This window comes from Theropithecus gelada, chromosome 1 (assembly GCF_003255815.1).
Source record: "Theropithecus gelada isolate Dixy chromosome 1, Tgel_1.0, whole genome shotgun sequence".
Classification (NCBI taxonomy): Eukaryota; Metazoa; Chordata; class Mammalia; order Primates; family Cercopithecidae; genus Theropithecus; species Theropithecus gelada.
The window spans coordinates 30,605,858-30,616,983 of record NC_037668.1 but is presented as its reverse complement, the minus strand read 5'-3'; the positions used below and the strand labels follow the sequence as shown (position 1 = coordinate 30,616,983).

Sequence of the window (11,126 nt, the reverse complement as noted above, 5' to 3'; positions counted from 1 at the left end):
TTTTTTTTTTTTTTTTGAGACGGAGTCTGGCTCTGTCGCCCAGGCTGGAGTGCTGTGGCCGGATCTCAGCTCACTGCAAGCTCCGCCTCCCGGGTTTACGTCATTCTCCTGCCTCAGCCTCCGGAGTAGCTGGGACTACAGGAGCCCGCCACCTCGCCCGGCTAGTTTTTTGTATTTTTTTAGTAGAGACGGGGTTTCACCGTGTTAGCCAGGATGGTCTCGATCTCCCGACCTCGTGATCCGCCCGTCTCGGCCTCCCAAAGTGCTGGGATTACAAGCTTGAGCCACCGCGCCCGGCCTTTAATTTTCTTAACAGTGTTTTGGCTAGGCACAGTGGCTCACGCCTGTAATCCAAGCTCTCGCCTGTAATCCAAGCACTTTAGGATGCTGAGGCGGAGAGATTGCTTGAACCCAGGAGTTCGAGGTCAGCCTGGGCAGCATGGCAAAACTTCATCTCTACAAAAATATACAAAAATTAGTCAGGCATGGTGGCACATGCTTGTAGTCCCAGGTAGTCAGGAGGCTGAGGTGGGAGGATTGAGCCCAGTAGGTAGAGGCTCCAGTGAGCCATGATTGCACCCCTGTTCTCCAGCCTGGAGACAGAGTAAGACCCTGCCTAAAACAAAAAAAAAACAAAGATCAGTGTTCCATTAAGTATAAAAGATTTTAAACACCACTAAGACTTTTTCCAGCTGGGTGCAGTCGCTCACGCCTGTAATCCCAACACTTTGGAAGGCCAAGGTGGGAGGATCACTTGAGCCCAGGAGTTCGAAACCAGCCTGTACAACATAAGGAGACCCCATCTCCACCCCCTCCCCAAAAAAAAAAAACAAAAAAAATAAGCTAGGTGTGGTGGTGCATGCCTGTAATCCCAGCTACTTGGGAGGCTGAAGTGAGAGGATTGCTTGAGCCTGGGAGGTTGAGGTTGCAGTGAGCTGAGATCACACCACTGTACTCCAGCCTGGGCAACAGTGGGAGATCCTGTCTCACAAAAAAAAAAAAAGAAAGAAAAAAGCCAGGCATGGTGGCTCACGCCTATAATCCCAGAACTTTGGAAGGCCGAGGTGGGCAGATCACAGGGTCGGGAGTTAACCCCGTCTCTACTGAAAAATACAAAGCATAAGCCAGGCATGGTGGCGGACGCCTGTAATCCCAGCTACTCGGGAGGCTGAGGCTGGAGAATCACCTGAACCCAGGAGGCGGAGGTTGCATTGAGCCGAGATTATGCCTTTGCACTCCAGCCCGGGCAATAGTGTGAGACTCTGTCTCCAAAAAAAAAGAAAAAGAAAAATAATTCCAATGCTTTCTTCTAAAAAGTTTTGTAGTTTTAGTCCTCACATTTAGGTCTATAATCCATTTTGAGTTAATATTTGTATTTAGTATGAGGAAATGGTTGGGCTTCATTCTTTTAGACATGGCTGTCCAGTTGCTGAGAACTATTGGGTGCAAAGATTATCCTCCCCCATGTTGAATCACCTCAGCACCTGTCAGAAATCCATTGACTGCATGTGTGTGGGGGTCTGTGGCGTCTGCCTCTGGGCTGGCTGTCCTGTTTCCTTGATGTGTATGTCCGTTTTGACACTACCACGCTGTCGGGTTCCCATAGTTTTTCAACAAGTCATGAACTTAGCCGTCCATGGTTGTTCTTGTTCAGTTTTTTTAGCTGGTCTAGATACTTTACATTTTTATGTGAATTTGATCAGCTTGTCCTTTCCTTTAGAAATCCTGCTTGGATTTTGATGGTTCTGTTTGGATAACATTTGCAGATCAATTTGATGAGATCTGAGATCTTAATATTGAGTCCTCCAATCCATGAACGTGGTATGTCTCTCCATTTATTTAGATTTCCTTTGATCTCTGTCAGCAGTATATTGTAGTTTTCAGTATGCAGTTCTTACATGTCTTTTGTCAAATATATCCCTACATATTTTATATTTTTAATGATATTATAAATCATTTATTTTTTTAAAGACGAAATTTCACTCTTGTTACCAGGGCTGCAGTGCAATCGCAGCTCACTGCAACCTCCACCTCTCAGGTTCAAGTGATTCTCCTGCCCCAGCCTCCCAGATAGCTGGGATTACAGGTGTGTGCCACCATGCCTACCTAATTTTTTTTTTTTTTTTTGAGACGGAGTCTCGCTGTCACCCAGACTGGAGTGCAGTGGCACGATCTCAGCTCACTGCAAACTCTGCCTCCTGGGTTCACGCCATTCTCCTGCCTCAACCTCCCGAGTAGCTGGGACCACAGGTACTGCCACCACGCCCGGCTAATTTTTTGTGGTTTTGGTAGAGACGGGGTTTCACCATGTTAGCCAGGATGGTCTCGATCTCCTGACCTCGTGATCCGCCTGCCTCGGCCTCCCAAAGTGCTGGGATTACAGGCGTGAGCCACTGCGCCTGGCCTAATTTTTTATATTTAGTAGAGATGAGGTTTCACCATGTTGGTTAGGCTAATGACAAACTCCTGACCTCAGATGATCCACCCACTTCGGCCTCCCAAAGTGTTGGGATTACAGGCGTGAGTCACCGCACCCGGCCATAAATTATAGTGTTATTATTATTTTTTTTTTTGAAAGAGAGTCTTGCTCTGTCATCCAGGCTGAGGTGCAGTTGTGGGTTCTCTGCTCACTGCAACCTCCACCTCCCGGGTTCACGCCATTCTCCTGCCTCAGTCTCCCAAGTAACTGGGACTACAGGCACCCGCCACCAAGCCTGGCTAAATTTTTGTATTTTCAGTAGACACAGAGTTTCACCATGTTAGCCAGGATGGTCTCAATTTCCTGTTGTCTGTTGCTAGTATATAGAAATACAATTGATTTTTGTGTATTGAAATTGCCTCCTGAAACCTTGCTAATAAACTCACTTATTTATGTTTTTCTACATAGAAATGTCATGTCATCTGCAAGTACAACTTCACTTGTTCCTTTTCTTACTTTGTTTAACAGACCTACTTTCTATGCCAAACCTTTTCTGTCACTGTACCTTTTACTTTTTTCTTATGTTATTGCACTGGCTGTGGCCTCTAGTATAGTCCTGAATAGGAGTAGTTATACCAGATGTGTTTTTGTAGGTTCTGGTTTTCATTGAATTTTTCATAGTTTTTTTTTTTTTTTTTTTTTTTTTGAGACAGTCTGGCTCTGTCGCCCAGGCTGGAGTGCAGTGGCCGGATCTCAGCTCACTGCAAGCTCCGCCTCCCGGGTTTACGCCATTCTCCTGCCTCAGCCTCCCGAGTAGCTGGGACCACAGGCGCCCGCCACTTCGCCCGGCTAGTTTTTTGTATTTTTTAGTAGAGACGGGGTTTCACCGTGTTAGCCAGGATGGTCTCGATCTCCTGACCTCGTGATCCACCCGTCTCGGCCTCCCAAAGTGCTGGGATTACAGGCTTGAGCCACCGCGCCCGGCCTTTTTTTTTTTTTTTAATTGAGGCAGAGTCTCACTTTGTCACCCAGGCTGGAGTGAGTGGTGCAATCTCAGCTCACTGCACCCTCTGCCTCGCGGGTTCAAGCAATTCTCCTGTTCTCTTACCTCAGCCTCCTGCATAGCTGGAATTAAGGTGCCTACCACCACTCCAGGCTAATTTTTTTGTTTCTGTTTTTGTTTTTGTTTTTTTGAGTGCTGGGATTACAGGCAAGAGCCACCGTTCCCGGCCATTTTTTTGTATTTCTGGTCTTAATCTCCTGACCTCAAATGATCCACCCACCTCGGCCTCCCAAAGTGCTGGGATTACAGGTGTGAACCACCATGTCTGGCCGAATTTTTTAAGTATTTGGATGAAACACTGGTATGTCTTTTTTTTTTTTTTAGACAGAGTCTCGTGCTGTCGCCCAGGCTGGAGTGCAGTGGCACAATCTCAGCTAACTGCAAGCTCCACCTCCTGGGTTCACGCCATTCTCCTACCTCAGCCTCCCAAGTAGCTGGGACTACAGGCGCCTGCAACCACTCGTGGCTAATTTTTTGTATTTTTAGTAGAGACGGAGTTTCACCGTGTTAGCTAGGATGGTCTCGATCTCCTGACCTCGTGATCCGCCCGCCTCGGCCTCCCAAAAGTGCTGGGATTACAGGCGTGAGCCACGGCGCCCGACCTAAACACTGGTATGTCTTTTTTTCTTTTTTCTTTTTCTTTTTTATTTTCCCATTTGAGATGGAGTCTTGCTCTGTCGCCCAGGCTAGAGTGCAGTGGCACGATCTCAGCTCACTGCAACCTGCGTCTCCCAACTTCAAGGAATTCTCATGCCTCACCCTCTCCAGCAGCTGGAATTATAGGCACGCGCCGCTACACCCGGCTAATTTTTTTTTTTTTCTTTTTTTGAGACAGAGTCTTGCTCTGTCTCCAGGCTGGTGCAATCATGGCTAACTGCAACTTCTGCCTCCTGGGTTCAAGCAATTCTCCTGCCTTAGCCTCCCGAGTAGCTGGGATTTACAGGCGCCTGCCACTGCGCCCAGCTACCTTTGTATTTTTAGTAGAGACAGGGTTTCGCCTTGTTGGCCAGGCTGATCACAAACACCTGACCTCAGGTGATCCACCCACCTCGGCCTCCCAAAGTGCTGGGATTACCAGCTTGAACCATTGCACCCAGCCTGTATTTTTTTTTTTTTTTTTTGAGATGGAGTTTGCTCTGTCACCCAGACTGGAGTGCAGTGGCATGATCTTGGCTCACTGCAAGCTCTGCCTCCCGGGTTCACACCATTCTCCTGCCTCAGCCTCTCTAGTAGCTGGGACTATAGGCGCCTGCCACCATGCCCAGGAAATTTTTTTTAGTAGAGACGGGGTTTCACCGTGTAGCCAGGATGGTCTTGATCTCCTGACCTCGTGATCTGCCCACCTCGGCCTCCCAAAGTGCTGGGATTACAGGCGTGAGCCACCGTGCCCAGCCCAGCCTGTACTTTTAGTAGAGACAGTGTTTTTCATCATGTTGGCCAGGCTGGTCTTGAACTCCTGGCCTGAAGTGATCCGCCCACCTTGGCCTCCCTAAGTGCTGGGATTACAGGCGTGAGCCACCACACCCAGCCTGGTATGTCTTAAGCTGGGAAGATACTGACCCACTGGAGCAGTGCTGTCAATTCTCGCTAAACATTGGAATCCTCCAGGGAGCTCTTTAAAGTGCCAGTGCCTGGGCTGTGCCTTCAGGTTCTCATCCTTCAGCCTAGAGGGCACGTAGGAATTGGTTTTGTTGGAAACTCTAAGGTGATTGTAAAACGCAGCCAGATGTGATAACCAGCTTTTTGGGTATTCAGAGAACCCCTTGACTTTGACCTTAGCATAGGGCCCACAGTCTTGTCCATCTGAACTTTCCTTCTGCCCACCTTGCCATCATCTCACATATTTTAGTTGTTTTATTTAGGCTACTGTAACAAAGCACCACAGGCATGGGGCAGGGGGCGCAGAAACAACAGAAATGTTTGTTCTCACAGCTTTGGAGGCCGAGTGTCCAAGGTCGGGGTCCCAGATAATTTGGTTCATCGTGACAACTCTCTTTCTCACTGTAATGGCCATCTTCTCTGGCTTTACTTTTGTGTCCAGTGAGGGTGGGAACAGAGGTGTGGAGAGAACTCTTCCGATGTTTTGTTTTCTTTTTGTTTTGTTTTGTTTTGTATTTGAGACAGGGTCTCTATTGCCTAGGCTGGAGTGCAGCAGCACAATCACAGTTCACTGCAACCTCAAACTCCTGGTCTCAAGTGATCCTCTTGCCTTGGCCTCCAAGTACCTGGGACTACAGGCATGCACCACTCTGTCCAACTCTTTTTGTTGTTGTTTTTTTTTTTTTGTAGAAGCAGAATCTTGCTATGTTGCCCAGGCTGTTCCTGAACTCCTGGCCTCAAGTGATCCTCTTACCTCAGCCTCCCAAAGCCCTGGGATTACAGGAGTGAGCCACCATGCCTACCCTGGTGTCTCTTCTTACAATGATGCTGATTCTATCTGATCAGACCCCACACTTATGACCTCATTTTTTCTTTTTTTTTTTTTTTGAGATGGAGTTTCGCTCTTGTGGCACAGGTTGGAGTGCAATGGCACAATCTCAGCTCACTGCAAGCTCTGCCTCCTGGGTTCAAGCATTTTTCCTGCCTCAGCCTCCCAAGTAGCTGGGATTACAGCGTCTGCTACCACTCCCAGCTAATTTTTGTATTTTTTAGAGACGGAGTTTCACCATGTTGGTCAGGCTGGTCTCGAACTACTGACCTCATATGATCTGCCCGCCTCAGTCTCCCACAGTGTTAGGATTACAGGTGTGAGCCACCGTGCCCAGCTGACCTCATTTAACTCCTTTCTTAGAGGCCCACCTCCATATTCAGCCACACTGGAAGTTAGGGCTTCAATGTAGGAATTTGGGGGGATTGCTGGGTGCAGTGGTTCACACCTGTAATCCAAGCACTTTGGGAGGCCAAGGCAGGAGGATCACCTGAGCCCAGGAGTTTGAGACCAGTCTAGGCAACACAGAGAGATCCTGTCTCTACAAAATAAAAATAACAAATAAATTAGGGGAGGATACATTCAGTCCATAATGCCACATTTATCCTTTTTAATGCCAGAATCTACCTTGTCCTGAGTTTATTAAGATTTATCTTCTTTAATGAGAAGGTATATTTGGCTTTATTTTATGTGTTTAGCCTCTATTGAGTGATTTTCTATTGTTTCCATGCATGGCCCCTCTTCTGTTCTTCTGAAGCTTGTTTTATTCTATTTCTAGCTTTATTGAATTGAGTGCTCAGTTCATGACTTCCCAGGGGTTGTGACCTAGCTTTGATGGGGTTGAACCGACCCTGGCTGCTGTTTATGTTGCTCTGACCTTCTGGATGTTCCAGGTGTTGGGTCCGATCTTCACTTTGATCCCTGAGTTGCTTAAGACAAAGTTCAGAAACTTCCAAGTGGTTGAGGGCTTTTCTTTGTTTCTACTTTTCTCTCTTCCCGGTTTTATTGTATTGTGGTCAGAAGATGAGGTTCCAGGCTAGGCGTGATTGCTTACGCCTGTACGGGAGTCTGAGGCGGACAGAGCATTTGAGGTCGAGAGTTCTAGACCAGCCTGGCCAACATGGTGAAACCCCGTCTCTACTAAAAATAGAAAAAAATTGGCTGGATGTGGTGGCACATGCCTATAGTCCCAGCTGCTAGGGAGGCTGAAATAGGAAAATCACTTGAACCCGGGAAGCAGAGGTTGTAGTGAGCTGCGATCACGCCATTGCACTCCAGCGTGGGTGACAGAGTGAGACTATGTCTCCAAAAAAAAAAAGATGAGGTTCTAGGCCAGGCATGGTGGCTCATGCCTATAACCCTAGCACTGTGTTGGGAGGCTGAGGTGGGAGGATCACTTGAGGCCAGGAGTTGAAGACCAGCCTGGGCAACATTAGCAAGACCCTGTCTCTACCAAAGGAAGAAAAATTAGTGGACGTGGTGCTGTAGTCTTGTAGTCCCAGCTACTTGGGAGGCTGAGGTGGGATCCTGTCTCAAAAAAACAAAGAAAGAAAGAAGGAAAAAGATGAGGTTTTCTGTCCTCACTAGTTTTCTTTGAGGCTTAATATTGGTCAGTTTGGTAAATATTTCATTGGTGCTGAATGTACAGTGCAGGGCGTGGAGTTCACAGTATATCTGCTGGTTCCATTTTGTCAGCTTTTCTGGACTAGGGTATTTGAAATTGTACACTTCCTCTTTCTTATTAATGTGCTGTATTGTTTCCAAGAAAGCTTTTTTTTTTTTTTTGAGGCGGAGTTTCTTTCACTCTTGTTGCCCAGGCTGGAGTGTAATGGCACAATCTCAGCTCACCACAACCTCTACCTCCCGGATTCAAGCAATTCTCCTGCCTCAACCTCCCAAGTAGCTGGGATTACAGGCATGTGCAACGACGCCCAGCTAATTTTGTAATTTTAGTAGAGACAGAATTTCTCCATGTTGGTCAGGCTGGTCTCGAACTCCCGACCTCAGGTGATCCGCCCGCCTCAGCCTCCCAAAATGCTGAGATTACAGGCGTGAGCCACCGCACCCGGCCAGCACCTTTCTTTTCTAGAGACAGGGTCTCTCTCATGGGTCACCATGCCTGGCTCATGTTTTTTTGGTAGAGAAGAGTTCTGTGTTGCCCAGAGTGGTCTTCAACCCCTGGCCTCAACTGACCCTCTCTCCCCAGCCTCCCAAAGTGCTGGGCTTACAGGCATGAGCCACCACACCTGGCCACACAGTGTGACTTTCTATTTTGTTCTTTTAAAACACAATTATTTTTGTTAATGTTATTTTACAAAACAATTTTTGAGACGAAGTTTCGCTGTAGTCACCCAGGCTGGATTGATCTCGGCTCACTGCAGCCGCCACCTCCCGAGTTCAAGCGATTCTCCTGCCTCAGCCTACTGAGTAGCTAGGACTATAGGCGCTCAGCTAATTTTTGTATTTTTTTTTTTTTTTTTTTTTTTTTTTTGAGACGGAGTCTCGCGCTGTGTCACCCAGGCTGGAGTGCAGTGGCGCGATCTCGGCTCACTGCAAGCTCCGCCTCCCAGGTTCAGGCCATTCTCCTGCCTCAGCCTCCGAGTAGCTGGGACTACAGGCGCCCGCCACCACGCCCGGCTAGTTTTTTGTATTTTTAGTAGAGACGGGGTTTCACCATGTTAGCCAGGATGGTCTCGATCTCCTGACCTCGTGATCCGCCCGCCTCGGCCTCCCAAAGTGCTGGGATTACAGGCTTGAGCCACCGCGCCCGGCAATTTTTGTATTTTTAGTGGAGATGGGTTTTCACCATATTGGTCAGGCTATGCTGGTTTCGAACTCATGGTCTCAAGTGATCTGCCTGCCTCCATCTCCCAAAGTGCTGGGATTACAGGCCTGAGCCACGGCGCCCAGCCAAAAACCTGGAGTAGTTCTTAAATATCTTTGGGATAGAAACAGTCTATTTTCTTTTTTTTTTTTTTTTTTTTTTTTTTTTTGAGACTGAGTCTGGCTCTGTCACCCAGGCTGGAGTGCAGTGGCCGGATCTCAGCTCACTGCAAGCTCCGCCTCCCGGGTTCACGCCATTCTCCCGCCTCAGCCTCCCAAGTAGCTGGGACTACAGACGCCCGCCACCACGCCCGGCTAGTTTTTTGTATTTTTAGTAGAGACGGGGTTTCACCATGTTAGCCAGGATAGTCTCGATCTCCTGACCTCGTGATCCACCCGCCTCGGCCTCCCAAAGTGCTGGGATTACAGGCTTGAGCCACCGCGCCCGGCCAGAAACAGTCTATTTTCAAAGTACTTTGGTAAATTGGACTTCAGCCATTTTTTCCCCTTGATGAAATGGAACATATGTATGTGTAAGTTATTATTGTTTCATACATATTTATTTACTTTATTTACATTATTTATTTTATTAAATTAAGGCATCAGTGTTTTTCTGACCGAAGTTCTCATTTCCTGACGATGGAAATGGAACAAGAAAAAATGACCATGAATAAGGAATTGAGCTCAGACGCGGCTGCGTACTGCTGCTCGGCCTGCCACGGCGACGAGACCTGGAGTTACAACCACCCCATCCGGGGCCGGGCCAAGTCTCGCAGCCTGTCTGCCTCGCCTGCCCTGGGAAGCACCAAGGAGTTCAGGTACAACCAGGGAGGATGGTTCCTCTTGTTTTTCTCCTCTGATTTCATAATATTCTTTCTTAAAACGATTACAAAGAATTCTGAGTAGTCTGTGTCGATGCATCCGGAAGGTGGAGCTGGGTCCTTGCCCAGGTGAAGCTGTGCCCTTGACGGGGGAGCCTGGCCCGTGGACACCTGCCTGGCACACGTTCCCAGATGCCAGCACAGGCACAGGGCGCCACCGTGTTTCTTTGTCTGTCTGTATCAGCACAGAACCATCCACCTGGCACCCATGCTGACCCTTGATGTTAGACTGAAGCGAACTTGGAGGGGAAACTTTTCTTTTTGAGATGGAGTCTCGCTCTGTCCCCCAAGCTGCAGTGCAGTGGTGCGATCTTGGCTCACTGCAGCCTCCACCTCCCGGGTTCAAGTGATTCTCCTGCCTCATCCTCCTGGGTAGCTGGGATTACAGGTACCTGCCATCATCCCTGGCTAATTTTTGTATTTTTGTAGAGACAGAGTTTCACCATGTTGGCCGGGCTGGTCTTGAACTCCTGACCTCAGGTGATCTGCCCGCCTCGGCCTCCCAAAGTGTTGGGATTACAGATGTGAGCCACTGCGCCTGGCCTGGAAACATTTGCTCCACATAAGTCACTGGGGTGTGAGGGGACATCCCTCTTGGCTCTGCTCGTTTTGAGAGGCGAAGGCTGGGGGGCTCTGCCTGGTGATGCAGGGCTGGTGGAGGCAGAGTCGTGAGTGTGGCCTTGGGCGGGCCCAGCCCTCTCCCATGTTGGGCAAGTGTCTCCCTCCTGTGCCCAGAGTGCCCACAGTGCTCACCCTTGCACAGTGCTGCTTGAGCAACAGCGCCCCGGGCTTCACATGACGGTGGCCGCACAAGTGCAGCTGCGATGGTGCCTGGGGACGTTGTTCTGGTCTGGTGACAGTAAATGTGGTGAGTTTTAGGTGGAAGCTTGCCAGAGCCACGCTGCCTAACAGAAGGATCACGCCTATCAAATGCGAGGGGGGCTTTTTGGTGAAAGAGAGTCTTAGAAAGCACGTTGTCTCACTCGGTGAGATGGGAGAGCCCGCAGCGTCTCTCACTTGGTGGCAGCAACGGGGAAACAGGCTGCTCCCACGTTTTCTGTCTACAGAGTCACTGCCTGAGCCGGGAGGCTGCGAGGGCTGGTGGCTGCCTTCGCCCCACAGGCACTGCGTCACCAGGATGCCTCTTGTCAGTGGGTCGTTGTCCTGTACCTCCAGGCCACCCAGCGCAGTGACTGCGTGAACAGAATTGCTTTGGTCTTTTTTTTTTCCCCTGTGGGTTCTTTGGCATAACGCACCATTTCTGTTTCATTCTGAACCTGATGACAGCAGCCCTGGGTCAGAGGTCGCCTCCGTAGTGGGTGACAGGCACCTTTAGGGTGAGGTGGGGGAGGAGATGGCGAATACGCCCAAGCACAGCCTGTCTTTGGGAAGCAAACATTAAATCCCAACACCCATGGCCGGGCGCGGTGGCTCAAGCCTGTAATCCCAGCACTTTGGGAGGCCGAGACGGGCGGATCACGAGGTCAGGAGATCGAGACCATCCTGGCTAAC

The 11,126-nt window shown here is 49.1% G+C and overlaps 1 protein-coding gene across 3 annotated transcripts in view; it reads left to right on the top strand.

The window, feature by feature from the left end:
- Positions 1 to 11,126, top strand: part of NADK (NAD kinase) — a 32,429-nt gene that overhangs the window by 7,937 nt on the left and 13,366 nt on the right. For all 3 annotated transcript variants that reach the window (XM_025397945.1, XM_025397931.1, XM_025397941.1), the window contains exon 2: positions 9,333 to 9,551. In XM_025397945.1, the coding sequence (XP_025253730.1) occupies positions 9,373 to 9,551 (179 nt within the window). In that variant the 5' untranslated portion in view covers positions 9,333 to 9,372. The remainder of the gene's footprint in view (positions 1 to 9,332; positions 9,552 to 11,126) is intronic.